This window comes from Cryptosporidium sp. chipmunk genotype I, assembly GCF_004936735.1.
Source record: "Cryptosporidium sp. chipmunk genotype I strain 37763 chromosome Unknown contig_15, whole genome shotgun sequence".
In the NCBI taxonomy this organism is placed as follows: Eukaryota; Apicomplexa; class Conoidasida; order Eucoccidiorida; family Cryptosporidiidae; genus Cryptosporidium; species Cryptosporidium sp. chipmunk genotype I.
Window position 1 is genome coordinate 229440 of NW_027125583.1, and position 14788 is coordinate 244227.

At 35.3% G+C, this 14788-nt stretch overlaps 6 protein-coding genes across 6 annotated transcripts; all 6 read right to left on the reverse strand.

Moving 5' to 3' along the window:
- Positions 1–344: 344 nt before the first annotated feature.
- On the reverse strand, positions 345–3446 carry ELE39_001037 (uncharacterized protein; the record flags this gene model as incomplete). Its single annotated transcript, XM_067343994.1, has 1 exon — positions 345–3446. The coding sequence occupies one exon, from the start codon at positions 3444–3446 to the stop codon at positions 345–347; it is 3102 nt and encodes a 1033-aa protein (XP_067202795.1).
- A 482-nt stretch (positions 3447–3928) lies between these two features.
- Positions 3929–6313, reverse strand: ELE39_000920 (WD repeat; the record flags this gene model as incomplete). Its single annotated transcript, XM_067343997.1, has 1 exon — positions 3929–6313. The coding sequence occupies one exon, from the start codon at positions 6311–6313 to the stop codon at positions 3929–3931; it is 2385 nt and encodes a 794-aa protein (XP_067202678.1).
- A 271-nt stretch (positions 6314–6584) lies between these two features.
- On the reverse strand, positions 6585–7127 carry ELE39_000921 (uncharacterized protein; the record flags this gene model as incomplete). Its single annotated transcript, XM_067343998.1, has 1 exon — positions 6585–7127. The coding sequence occupies one exon, from the start codon at positions 7125–7127 to the stop codon at positions 6585–6587; it is 543 nt and encodes a 180-aa protein (XP_067202679.1).
- A 225-nt stretch (positions 7128–7352) lies between these two features.
- On the reverse strand, positions 7353–9911 carry ELE39_000922 (uncharacterized protein; the record flags this gene model as incomplete). Its single annotated transcript, XM_067343999.1, has 1 exon — positions 7353–9911. The coding sequence occupies one exon, from the start codon at positions 9909–9911 to the stop codon at positions 7353–7355; it is 2559 nt and encodes an 852-aa protein (XP_067202680.1).
- A 1157-nt stretch (positions 9912–11068) lies between these two features.
- ELE39_000923 (phosphatase 2C) lies at positions 11069–12991 on the reverse strand (the record flags this gene model as incomplete). Its single annotated transcript, XM_067344000.1, has 1 exon — positions 11069–12991. One exon carries the CDS (start codon positions 12989–12991, stop codon positions 11069–11071), a length of 1923 nt encoding a protein of 640 aa, XP_067202681.1.
- A 490-nt stretch (positions 12992–13481) lies between these two features.
- ELE39_000924 (choline kinase) lies at positions 13482–14684 on the reverse strand (the record flags this gene model as incomplete). Its single annotated transcript, XM_067344001.1, has 1 exon — positions 13482–14684. The coding sequence occupies one exon, from the start codon at positions 14682–14684 to the stop codon at positions 13482–13484; it is 1203 nt and encodes a 400-aa protein (XP_067202682.1).
- Positions 14685–14788: the final 104 nt, after the last annotated feature.

A 14788-nucleotide genomic window follows, 5' to 3' on the forward strand; every position in this document is an offset into this window, starting at 1 on the left:
CCCCACATGCATAACTATTCATTGGAAGTTAGTATTCCCGCCTCAACGTTCATATATTAACATTAAAATTTATTATTAAATGGCCCTCTTTAAACCACTCCTTTTTCTAGGAATGAACGAGATAGCCTGCATACGTTTCACACTAGCCCGGAAAAGGTTTTATTATACTTAAATTTCTAGCATGATTAGCTCATTAAATTCTCATTTTACTATTTCAGCCTTTTCTACTCACTAGCCTCAATCATTATAGTGCGGACATGAGTTTTACGCGCCATTTTTGAGCAATTTTTCACTAATGGGGCTTCTAAAAACCAGCGTTAGGGTCACCAGAAGTCTGTGAATTATTAAGAATTGTGCACAGACAAGTCTTCTTGCACCGTATGAGAAACCATCTTTCCGGGATCGCACAGCTCCCTCATTACGACGCCTCCCTGTAGTGTTGATTGATTGCAACTTGGAATGAGAGAAACGCCTGAGGAAGCCTCCTGGATGTTTTGGTCATGCAAATCTAGCCTCGGGGTTTCCAGAGGGCAAGACTGTGAGAATTCGGTCAATTCTTCTAGAAGAACGAAGGAGGAATGATCTTCGATTTTCACTGTTTTCTTGTTTTTCCTTAATCTTTGCTTTGGTTTTTCTGCTGTAGCATGTAAATTCGAATTTAGAAGTTCTTCATTAGAAAATGTTGATGATTCTTCGCGTGTAAATGAATCAAGAGTTATATTAACGTGACCCATTTGTTTTTCGCCAGATGAATTGCTGTTCGATCTCCTGGGTTTTTTGGACTTTACGGGATTTTCTGTGCCGTTGTCACTAGCATTCTTGTTTGGGGATTGTTCCAAACTGACTTTACCGGTATCTTTTCTTTGCCTTTTTTTTGCAGCCTTACATTCAGGCTCAACTTTAGGTCTGCGAGCGGAAATGCTAGTAAGGCTCTTGTAGGAGTACTTGATTTGAAGAAGTTTGACTTGATTGAGAAAGAACCTGTGGGGAATATCCTTTATCTTTTGCCCTTCAAAATGCACATTTGAGAACCTTTTGAGAATATATCCCTTAATCATCAGTTCAAGGCCTCTAGAGCCATTTGCCGGGATGTTCTCTTGCTCTTTTTGGACAGATTTTGTCATCACATTAGAGGATATCATATCTTTGTAAACTATTCTAAGTCTATTAATTCCGTGGATGTATTCGAGAAGAGAGATTCCAAAATCAAGTACAAGATCACAGTTCACTGCCTTAATTCCCTGTGAATTCGAATCAGTACCTTTTGCTGGCTTATTCTTATCAAATACCTCACCTTGAGGTGAATCCTGGCTATCAGAATGTTCTAATGTGTCCGCCAAATATATGTTCGTAAATGAGTCCGACCTTTCAAAATTGTGTTCGCTTGAAGTATCATTTTGTATCTGAGATGCATCTAAATTCTCCAACTTAATGTCCTCCATACTAATCTCATCAATATTAAAAGTATCAATGGCTAAAATAGGTGTATTACTGCCTTCTGCTGGTTCATCAGCTTTGGAATCAGATTTCTCTTCTTTATCCTTAGTACCGGAGCTATTAATCTGTAGATTATATTCACTAATCGAGTTCAAAACTCTCTGAACATATTCCGGAGACTTGTTCTTTATTGGAGGATAATTTGTAATCGCTTCAAAAGCATTTAGGTCAAATTGGTATAGGGCTTCTTGATTGTGGTTAAGAATTAGCCTTGCCCATTTTGTACGAAAACTCTCAAATCTGGTAAGCAATTGAATTATTGAAGAGGATTCAGAAGAGTTTTGGGAAAGGTTAAACTGTTTCTTTTTGTTATTTATTGGAACGCAAATGTTGAGTCCTTCCCAAATGAGTCTAATCAACTTTGAATCAAAGGGAGCCACATCAGCAGGGTTCGAGTATATATCTGAGAAGAGTGATGGGACCCTCAATAGAATGGGATCTTTTTCAATATTACTAGAGAGTATCTTAATATTATTCATAATTTCAGGGTCTTGGTGACCTTTTTCACACTTTATATTCCCATTTTCATTATAATAGCCTTTACAATAGTTATAGGCCTGGATTGCTTCCTTGATCTTTTGGTTCAAAGTTCTAAACCAATCTGAAACTACTCTAGGAGTTCTTTGTGGGAAATAATAAGTACCAGGAATTGCCTCCTTGTTACCCTTTGCAGTTGGGGTGGTTAGATCAACTGTGGCTTGAGATGAAGGAACACCAATGGGAAAATCAATCATTGGAGTAGAAGAAGTTTGAGCATTCAATTGTCCTTCGCTATTCTGCTCTAGGCTCTGTTCCTTGTTTGACTGTATATTCTTAGGGGAATAGTAAACCCAGCAATCCGTACGTAGCTGAATGAGCAGCTTAATTACCGGGCTATTAAGTATATCACGCAATGTTTGACTTTTCTTTTTAGGTGAGACATCAGACCCACCTATCCCCATATCAAGATCATCTTGTTCACCATCTGTGTATCCATTTTCATCGCTTATTTCACCATATTCATTGTCTGATTCAGATTCGTAGTAAAGATCGATCAAGTCGTTTTGTGGATCATCGTCGCAGAAAAAAACATTTGGGTTTGAATAATCAACATTAATTAGCTCTGAAGTTTGAATTGAAGTTGTCGTCACACTGTCTTCACCCTGATCAACAACTTGGTTTCTTCTTTCTACATTTCTACTATATAGCTCGTCCAATGACAAACCTAGGTCATCTACAAGCTCTGAATCATCAATAAAATCATCAAATACATCATAATAATCCTCCCTACTTCTATTAGCTCCGCTAGCTCCTGTCATGGTCATTGGATTAAAGTAATATTCTCTTGGGTCACATAGTAATCCTTGTTTTGAAAGCCTTGCAGACATCTCGTGTACTCTCTTCCTCAAGACATTTTCACTCACATTTTGTGAATCTTGCTTACTATTTGACTTAATTGTGTCTAAAAATGAAGTAATATCTTCATAAGTTCTTTCACTTTCCTCATTTTCCTTTTCTTCAACATCCTTATTTTCCTCTACCCCAAGATCATCTTGTTCGCTTGAGTCTTGAGCTAATGACTTCTCTTTTAAAATATTGTCCCACTTTCTTCTACCGGTATCAGACACTTTTTTCTCCACTACATTCTCTTCTCCAAAGGCTTCCATGCAAAGATCCCGAAAAGATACGATACTTGGCAACTGTATATGTTTTTCTAGTTTGTCACTATATATATACTTGATTGTTTCCTTTGGTATTTCCAAGAACAAGCTCAGACCCCTCTCAAATCTAAAGGAATCTATCAGAGACTCATATTCACTAGAATCATCATCTTCTTCTGCAACGCTTGTATCATCCTCTTGTGGTATCTCCTGTTTTGGTACCTCATGATCCTCTCTTTTATGGTCTTGTTCTTTTTGTGTTCCATGTGATTCATTGTTATCCGAAACTTTGGGGTTCGTAGGAGTCATGTGGAAAAATTCCCCTCTACTAAAAAACACTTCTAATTTAAAAGAATTGCATCACTTATTTAATATAATTATTCAACCGTACTCGCTATCAATTATTAGGCCTATTCTAACATAAGGCACAACTTATAGCGGGAAACCCAAAATACTCCAAGCTAATAAGACTAACAAAGAAACAAACAAAAAAAACTATGCTAAACAGTTTAAAGTGTAATGGAATGGCTAATAATTGTTTAACCCGAACCATAGAATAAATTAAAGCAAAACTCCGGAACTTTGCTTCCCATTAATCTGGAAATAAATGCATTACAGAGAAAGGCTAATATTATGTGGGATACCAAAAGTCTGCGTTTTAATCTCAAAGCAGTCCAATATCGCTGGCGATCTATGCAACAAACAACGGAAATATAATTGGCCTTGGTTATAGATTAAAACAACATTTACCAGCTGAATGGGTAGGAGATTTAATTACTGTCAAAATATACTTAACTTACTGGAGAAAGTTCTGCAGTACTACAATTTGCAGTGCTTCCACCCTCCGTACTCTTCCTAACTCTTACCCAACTATCTAATCTTCTTTGCTTGAACCCCTTATTACCTTCTTCACATTTATCATCTTGCAACACTGTTTTAAGATCCCTATCTAGAGATCCTGGAGTAGAAACCGTAGCCCTAGGAACAGACTCGGAGTATATTGTACAATCAACTTCAAAAAATTCTGTTCTATCAATGCCTGGACTTGCAATCACCTCTTCATTTGTCTGAGAAAGAGGAATGTGAATTATTCTGCGTGAATTAAAGTCGTATGAGTGATTTGATGAGACATTGCCAGACTCCCGTTCCATTTCCAAAGTTCCCTTACTATCCACTGTGTCCTTCTGCGGCGATACTGGAGTTAGTAAGCTCTCTTGTGACTGTGTCATATAATTACTTTGGCCTCTTTGTGGGGCAGGATAACCCACGCTATCCTGTGATGAACCCATAAAAGGGATGCTTTTTCTAAAAGGAGTCTTTTCTACACTATCTGGAGTTAGCGTGGGTCTTCCAAATGCTCCATTATCGCTTAGAGCCTGAGAATCTTTTTCCGAAAATCCGATTCCACCAATAGTAAGAAAGCCAGTTTTTCTTTCTCCCTGCATCGTCTTTAGCTCTTGAGACTCTTCATTAGCTTTTTCATTTCTCTCCTCGATACTTTTTAAAGTTAAATCTAAATCGTTTGCTTTGCTTGCCCTACTCGGTTTTGGGAAAGGGACAGATAATGAAGAAGATAAAGATAACTGGTTTGCAACATCCATGTCCCCATCAAAAGAGTTGCTATATGATAATGTTTCGCCCGATACCCATCTAGACTTCAAACCACTTTCTTCGCTTTTTCCAACGGTAGTTCTGCTATTGTTTGCATCTCCCCTTGCAGAAACTCCAGAAAAGTTTGGCATAACCGAATTTCTATTGTCTGACTGAAACTCCTTGTTGTTATAAAAACTCAGCTTTTTCAATTTTGTCCCAACTGAAAAATTTAAACGGTATTCTCTCCCCACACACCTGGCCTCCCGGAAATTCACATTCCAATCTTTGAGCGGGAAGTGTTGGGCTCCATCCATGTTAAATTTACCTCTCTCCCATGCAAAACATTGAAAAATAGGTATCGAACTCTCTTCCTGGCTTTCATATGAATAGTAGGGAATTAAACTTTCCGAATTCATAGAAATGTTAAATAAATAGAATTTTGACCCCGAATTTGACGCAGTAATCAGCCATTCTCCATCACTTGAAATTGTAGGTCTTTGGCTTGCATCCAATAATTCTATATTTTCCTTTTCATGAAATACTTTATTTGAATCTATTACCACTGCACTCAAATCTTTACTGCATGAAAGAATTCCAGATACACTATATATATAAATTATTCCCCTTCTTGTTTGAAGAGCAAGCTTATTGTATAGCTCATCAGCATCCATCCATGTAATTCCTCTTTGAGTATCTTCACACTTTTGAGGAGAAAATTTGAACACACAGGCCCTTTCCGTACTCCCAGATGATGCTTTCCGAATATCCCAAACCTTAACTTGTCCATCCGTACATCCACTTGTTGCAATATAATTGCTTTCACTAAGAAAAGTCACTCCACTAACCGAAATGCTCTTGTCACTAATCATCTTCTCCCTTCCTATGCTCTTTCTTCCACTATTTTCATGTATTCTATTCAATTCAAATATTGGAGCTAAACGGACTTTTTCGATTGATTCATAATAGCTCTCATTAAAATCACAATTCCTTTCAGTAGTCTGAATAGATAATTTCGTTAAAATTTGACCAAGCATTGACTTACTTGAAGTTACTTTATTCCCACCAATGTTTCCTTGACCCAAACTTGAACACTTCAAGTGAAGTGATCTGTCATCGTATATTCTGAGACTCCCATCATTACCCACTGTAGCTATTAATGAGGAGGGTTCCACTGAAAGAGCAAACCTCTTTACCCATTCTTTGTGTGCTCTAAGCCTACAACTCTCCTTTTCGTGCTCCAAGTCAAACTTTACCAAAAAACTGTCAGTAGATGAGGAATAAATATATCTTTCGGCTTTCTCTGAATAAATTCCTACATTTTGAAACCTTGTATCTGTAACAGTACCGCTATGTACCTTTCTGGAGAAAATTCTTTCGTCTTTCTTTACTACAATACCTGGCTCAGCTATTCTTTCTGTAAATTTATCTTCAGTTGAATAAAGAGAAATATGACCTTCTGAGTCTCCAACGCAAAGTAAAGCTCCCTCCAAAAGGTTCCTGGAATAAACCATAGAAATTGGTATTCCCAATCCATGATATACATCAGTAATGCCAAATCGATTAACCACTTTACTTCTCTCCATTCTGTTGTAAGCCTTAATCAACGACTACTAAAAAAAGAAATCATCCAATAATTCATTGATTAAAATTAACAAAATAAAACTTAACTATCATATATTTCCCAATCTCTTGTGCATTGTGCCTAGTAGCGAAACACTCGTTTTCCTGACATGCCTTTAATGATTAGTAAATGCCCCCGCCAAACTGTTTCTATTTGGAAATAATTAAATAACTAAAATTAATCGGCTAAATAGATATAAATATTGAGAAACTAGTACTGAGGAAATTTTTCATCTAAATTCTCTCAATAATTTCCTCCTCCAGCTCACTATTGCTATATTCATACTCTTCAATAGGGATGTCGTCAACATTTCTAATATGGTCATCCTGAGCGTGAATATTATTAGAGATCACAGAGCTGTTCTGGTCACTTCTAGCATGCCTGTTTGCATTTGAAACAATAGAGCTTCGATCGTAACTAGTACTTGAAATACTTCCCTTAAACTGAGATGTAGCGATATTGTTGGGGATACCACCTTCAATTGTGATTAACTTGTTGATAAAATCATTAACTTTGACTGAAAGCAGGTATTTATTCCTGTTTTTCTCTTCTGCCTTTTTTGAATTGTTTAAAGACGAAACATACATAGAAGATAAACTTCTCTCTCCAGAAAGAAAGATCATAGCATGTCTGATTTGTCCACTAGACCATCCTAAATTAAGCTTCTTGACTAATGTGGTAAAAGTGTTAAGATCAATTCCAGTTGAAGAGGCTGTGTTAACTCCAAAATTTGCTTCTAAATAGTTTAGCAATAAATTAACGTCCAATTCTCCCATGAAATGTCGTTGGATGGCATGATAACAAATGGCAAATTCTGTCTCATTTAATTTATTGTCTTTGTCATAATCGAAAGTAGTTAATACCTCTTTTGCATGTTCAGAAGAATAATATAACCCTTCTGAAACTAGGTAGTACCTAATAGTATACTCATCAACTCCCCATCTACTTACAATACTCTAAAAATTATTGTTAATATTCCTTAATTCAAAATACAGAATAAGTTAACTTACCCGTGTTCTAATAGGTGCATTGTTTATCAAAAAGTTCATTGTATTTCTGCACCTTATTTGAAGCTCCCAAGGAGCTGTCTTGGCTAAAATACTGAACTTTCTTCTTTGTAACTCTTTATTTTCTTCGCTACCTGAATTAAAAAGATGAAGGAAACTATAAAATCTAAGTGCCTCTGAAATTTGTGAGAGTCTCTGAATATTTTGAGTTTTTTGAATGTTTAGAACTTGCTCAAGTACAATCTTGTCAGCCATTTGGCCTACAGAAGTAGAAAGAAGGATTGGATAAATAATAAAAGGTAGGCAAAAATGCTGAACTCCAAAAATTACCCAAATAGTAAATGTTGCAAAAGGGAATTCTTCATACCATAATCTTTTTTGCAAATATGATAGATGAATTACTATGGAAATTAAAATAAGCTGAAGGAAATACGATGCCTGAAACCATCTCAATAATATTGCAGGTCCGTTGCGTTTGAAAAAAAACAAGTCATCATGCAATGAGGGAGAATTCGTTCCACAGAGCTTTAACTTTAAATATTTGCATAATCTGCCAAAAAATGATTTATTTTTTATGGCTTCTTGCTCTTGGTCAACTGATTGATTGCTTTGGGAAGATATCTGTGAGTATTCACTGTTTGACTTAATTTTATTACTTGACATTTTGTATCTTGGCATTATTTTGTCATATTCAATTTCCTGTAAAGGCATTCCAACATCTAAACTATATTTCATTTTAAGATATTCAAGAATATTCTTGGGTTGGAGTTGCCGTTTAATTAACCAAGCTCTTAGCCAAATAGTTAAAGAAAAACAAAGTAATACAACTGAAATATAGGTGCAAATCATTGGTTCTGAAATATAATGCTTTACATTATTAAACAATATCAAATTTTGGTAGTAATCATAAATTAGAAACCATCCTAGAACATTTAGTCCCAAAATAAAAGTCAGTGTAGTTATTGGTATTCTTATTAAGGTTACTGCCATAATTAACAATTTTGCTCGAAGATACTCAGTAAAATATACACCTGCAACCAAAGATGTTGTTGGGTCTGTTAATGAAATCAACCAAGATGTACTAATTCCATCATCAGAACATCCAGAATCTCCACTAAGATTAGTGCTGAAAGATGATCCATAATTGTCATAAGCTGCAACTTCATCCATAAAGTCGTATCTTAAAGATATGAAATGAGCTTTTGTATATGTTAAAAATAATTGGTTTGGCCAAAGCCAAAACTTTGTCCATAAGTTTTCCAGTTTAAGTTTCAAATTTTCTTTCCATGTAAGCTTTTCAGTTTCTTTATCATTTTTTTTACGCCTTATGATACTACTTTCTCTATTTTGCCTCCCCTTGAATGGCAAAGACTTACCAATATCTAATTCTATACTTTCATTTAATTGAGACAAACCAAGTTCTTCTTCAACATCAGTATCACTCCTTATACTTTCGTTTTCAGTTCCCTCATCTGAATTTTCCCCCGAATTTGAGCTTTCCATAGAATCTCCAAAACCTTCCTCTGTAATATTATCAGGATTACTCCTTGTACTTATCCTTATTCCTTCATCATTATTCTTACCATTCCCTTCATGAGTTTTGTCTGTGTAGCTACAAATAGATAGCCTAGATGATTTTTTACGACTTGAAGTGCTTTCATTTTCATTTAACACTGTTATTGGTATATTATTATGTGGTGCTGTCTCACTTTCAGCAAATAATTTGTCTTTACTTTCAGAAAAATTTAACCTATTTTTTTGGATTTCTTCCTTTCCAAAGTTGGTCTCAGAGTATTTTTTTAGTTTCAAACTAAAAAGATTTTGAAGGTTAAAAATACTCTTAATGAGAACTCCAACATCTGTCTCATCCGCATATCTTATCCATTTTTCTAAGAACTTCACACATCCTGTAAAATATAGGACAAAGAGACAATACCATGCAAATGACAAAATTACAATAGCAAGTATATTATTAAATTCTCTTTCAAGATTCTCAGCTGTCCAAACTTTTGAATTATTTACTATTGCTTTGTCCAACTCTGTAGCAATATTATTGATAATACTTTGATTGGAATAATCTGCCATTAAATTCTCGCAAAAGTTCCTTAGGTGATCAACCAGTCTAGATGTTAGCATACAGTAGGAAATTGCAAGAGATACAAATATACATGCTGCTTGTCTGAAAACCGTATCCATAACAGTCTGCAAAAATGAATCGTTCTTTTTTCTAATCCTGTCTACTACACATTCCCTTATTAAGTATGTAGAAAGAATTGTAATAATAACTAAAATCCCAGATAAGATAAAGTACACTGCTGTAGAAGAATACTTGTTTTTTACTTTATCATTTGCATAACGCTGGCTAACAATACTTTCCGATTTCTTTTGTTGGAGGTCTTGTTGCAAGCTTTCTTCGACTCCAAAATCGGCCCCTCTTCTTAAAGATATTGCCACATCTTTCCCTTCAATTTCGATCAATCCAAGCACAAATACTAAAAAAAGTATCGCTAATAGTGATAATAATCGAAATCTCTTCGTCGAAAACAAGTTCATTTCAACCTTAATCTTAAAATTTACTTTTCCATTAATTACATAACTTTCTAATTTTCAACTTTGAAGGTATTTTAACTCAAATTCTCTGTTTTAAGTGATTAAAAATTAAATTATATTAAAAATTTTTTAGTGAGTTCCTTTGTCTTATATGATTATTAGTATTGAATAATTTACATGGGGGAGTCTGAAAGTGTGTGTGCACTTTTTGCTCTCACAATCTCAGCTATTTACCAATAAGTTAGAATAAAAAATTTCCAATATTTACAAGATTAAGCTAGTGTTTAAAAATATGAACTATCTAAGTTTCTAAAACTCAAGCATCATTTTGGAAAAAGAAAGCATTTTCAACGTTAAACTAATGACATCCTAGGCTACATTTAGAATTCCCGCCAAATTACGGGAGACTCACCAATTCAAAATTTAGAGAAGTCAATGCAAAATTAAAAAACTGGTGTTTCACAAATATAATATGAAATAAAAATGAGGAGAAAGAGCCGTTGGTTCCTAATATCAATTCCGAAAGATACTCAGGTGACCGAATCACAATTTAGAGAAATATTTAGTAAAACAATGAACGATTTATTTGGTGTCGTTTCTTATTTGTATACAATAAAAAGTAAGTTTAAAATAAAAAAATTTTTATCCGAAAAAGTTGGTCTTTTACACGTTTATGTGTATCTTTGACTCATTTATCCATCCTAAATTTCCCTTTGAATGAAGGAGGGAAACTTGGATGTTGAAAACTTTTAAAGCACTGCACGTACGTATTGAGTAAATCATGTTGTGTATCGTGTAACCATACCTAATTAAGTTAATAACTTATCCATTAACTCTAAATATCTTCAGTAATTTATCTTAGTGTGAAGCTTGGATATATGATAATCAATTGTAACAGGGAAATAAGTAATTATGTCAGACTTTGTACGGCTTTAGCGAGTGTCTCGGATGAAGAAAAGATACCATGCAGAGTGGTACATTGCAGTGGAACTTTGTGTTCAATTCAAAAGGTGCTGACCGATATTTTAGTAAATGAGCAAATTCTCTCAGATAAATAATATAAACATTTTTTTTTATTTTTATAAATTAAGGTCAATATATTTTAATAATATTTGACCTTATCTCTTTTTTCCCCCCACTGATTTCCCTAATTATATTTTCTAAAATCTGCTTTCTGGAACGTTGTCGAATCTTCCATCATCAACCCCATGACCATATAATGTTACATTGAACTCCTTTTTTGGAATCCAAGAGACGCTTGGAAGCGGAGCATTTAAGATTGCATCTGGGGCTTTTCGAGCTTGTGTTTCTATGCGTGATGCCTGCTCATTCCTCAAAACCCCATCATCATCAGAAAGGTTACTAGGATGAGAATTAGTTGTGTCTCCTTGCTGTGTTTGAAAAATTTGAGTTTCAATGGCAGAAGAAGCAGCATTCAACCTCTTAGCAACAGAAGATCCAATTTGTGTAGATACCATACAGTTTGATGACTTCTTTCTGATATTGGGACCTAATTGAACAATCATCAACGTCATATTATCGCAGCCAATTCCCTCACTTTCAACCGGATTGGGAGCTAGACACTCGTCACAAATTTCTTCACAAATCTTTGAGAGTTGAATTGCAGTTAAGGCAGGTATTGGTGAAGAACCGTCTAGCTTTGTGCTAATTGAAAGCTGCTCTTTTGATTCGATGGAACCAAACTCGCGATCTTTTTGAACATCTACATCGGATTCTACCTTCTTTGTGTCGCATCCAGACTCTAAAGCTTCAATCTGCTTTAAAATTTTGCGACGGACAATATCAACGCATAATTGATTGTCTACTACATCCCAGATACCATCACATGCCAATATAATGAATTCATCCTCGTTAGTTAGAGGGATTATTCTGACATCTGGGAATGCAGTGATTTTTTGCTCTTCGGGAGTTAAAGATGCATCACTTTTATATTGAAGATCACCAAGTGTACGAGACATATTTAAATTACCATCAACACGTCCATTTTCAACAGTACCATGTGCTTTTAAAATTCTCTCATTTTCTAATGGAAGTTCAGGTTTGTGGTCATGGGAAAGTGCGATAGCTTGTCCGGATCTGCTCAGGACCGCTCTTGAGTCACCTGCATTTGCAACAATTAAATACGGAGTATCACCACTTTCATCTGGCAGAATTACGGCAACTACTGCAGTAGTTCCACAGTGTTCGGGGCCACATGCCCCTGAATCAGAAATGTCTTCCAAATAACCATCATCTTCAGCTAGCCCATCATCGTCAATAAATCCTGCATTAGAGTCTCCATATGTAGTATCATCTCGCTTTATATCGCTTTCAAAGGGAGTAATTCCATCAGAGAAGTTCTGATTCTCGTCTGAATCGGTAGAGGAGATGATCTCAGCTGATTGCCTTCCGTGACTTGAATCTTCGATTCTAGCAGAAGATTCATTACTTTCATCTACTTCTTCGACTCTATCTTCATCGACATTTTCATTCTCAGTTGAAGCAGATTCTTCATCTCCGTTAAAGGAAACAATCTGGAGGCAGCGATTCCCATTCTGTTCCACCATTCTCAATACTCTTCTTTGCCCATCAATTCCACCTAAAAGCTCTTGGAGGAATGTTTTGGGTGGGTTGGTATCACTGGAAGACTTCTTCTTGTCATATATCGCTCTCTGTTCCGGTCTGGATGATGGGGAGGCCATTTGTTCATCTAATTTAATGTATGTTCTTTGAAGAGCCTCAGAGATAGCCACTACTTTATTTGGTAATTTACTCTTCTCTGGAGTGAGATTAATTTCATTTGAGTTCAGCTCCTTAAATACCGCATCTAGCTCTTGCTCAAAAATAGCCTCAATATGCCTTGAGACCCATTCTGAAATTACGGATCCACCATGGCCATCAAAGACACCAAATAAAGATAACTCAGGATGCTTATCTAGTTTTGGTAATGCTATATGCGCATCCTCCATAGAAACCCTCCATCCTTGCATTCCACTCACACCAAATCTGACGCCATACCTATCAAAATCCCCACCTTGGTCAGAATGTTTAATTGTAGAGGGTTTCGTTAAAAACATACCCATCTTTATTTGTTTTCGTTTAACTACCTAACACTATTCCTATTAGTTTGGAGCAAAGACTATTTTTTTTCAAAAGTCGTCTGCTTGGTGTATTCTTTTGGCCTTCTAGTTACATATAACTTACAGCTTGTGCACAATACTTTGATTAACTCCGACTGCAGCCACCTTACACTTTTTCCCCTCAAATAAATAACCAATCTAAGCAAAGTGGGCGCCAAAGGCGGTAAAACAAGTGGGCATTTAATTTTTTTAAAGAAGATGCATGCAAGGAATTTGCATTGCCAAAAAGTTTGAATTGCGGATTTAATTCGTCAAAAAATCAAATAAGATTTTTCAAAAACTTCCAAATAATATAGTAAAGCTTCTGGTTTATTTAGGGGCGGTTTGTATACAAATCTAGGGAAAATTTTGATGTGTAAAGACTGTTTGTGATAAGGAAAAATAGAAAAAGTGTTAATAATTGGAATTTACTAAATTCTCTAATAAGCAACAACTATGAATTAAATAGCCAGCTGCTCAGCGGTAATATTCCTTGATCAATAAGCTCTTTTTTTTTTTGCAAATAATGCGTAAATCGAGTACTTGCATATTCGGTAAAGTCAAATTCAACAGAGTTTGGTTGGTATCCTGGAGTTCTTGCAATAGACCATAATCCCCATGTAATGTGGGAAATTAGAGTAAACACTTCAACTGCCTTAGTCATAATATGCACAATTTTATGGCTAGGCAAAATTTGTTCTTGTAGAGTTTGAGACAAATACACTGAAACAAATAGTTTTCGTAGCTCTTCACATGGATAATCTTCGTACTTAAATTTGAAATATGGGTGTTTTTCGCTACAATAATCATATATATACTCGCAAAAGTAATTTGCAATATCTGCCCCTGCGAAATTTATAGCTGAATACTCAAAATCAATCATTCTAATATTGTTTTGCGTTTGCAAAAGATTGTTTTCTTGAAGATCGTTATGAGCAAATACCAAGGAAAATGCTGGAGAATAAAGTCTTAATTTTAAAGCTCTTTCCATGCTGAACTTTTCCCCTCCCATAATCAATTCTTCCAATTGATCGATCTCTTCCAATATTTTCGAGTAAAGTTCTTTATCAATCTGGAAATTGTTTTTAGACATTTGTATTTTGGCTTCTTCTCTCCAAAGATATATTCTTTTGAAGATAACCGGTTCCTTGTCAAACCTTGAAGGGAAATCCGCTCTTTTTGAATTAATAATATGTAAAGATCCCATGTTCTTTGCCACCTCTACACAAATGTGAGTCAGCTGTAATTGGCTAGTGGCCAAAGGCTCACCATCGATAAACTCCTCTATTCTTCCCTCTGGAAAATCCGCAATTATGTTTGGAGCAATATTAATGTTGCTTAAATATCTAAATACATCCAGCTCCACTTTAGAATCATAGAATTTTCCTACATGCTTGCCATAAATTCTAAACAGAATTCTTGGATGTTTTAGAGATAAACTTAAACATTCATTTACAATGCTTACAACAAAAAGCTGGTTTGTGAGCCCTGAAAAGATCTGCTTAACTTCAATACATGACTCATTGATTTCCTTCCAACCTGGGATGTTTTTGCGACATATACCTATTATTATTTCAGTATCCGTAATGGTCGAGAAAGATCTAATTGATTCCGACAGTTCGTCTCCTAGTTCGATTTTCTTGTTTGGGAATGGCATTTCTTTTTTTTTTTTTTTGGTTTTTTGTTAAATATTCTTCGGTCTTTTCCCTAGTTATAATAAAAGATAGGCAGAATCTGAATAGAGGCAAAAATAAGTAGTGT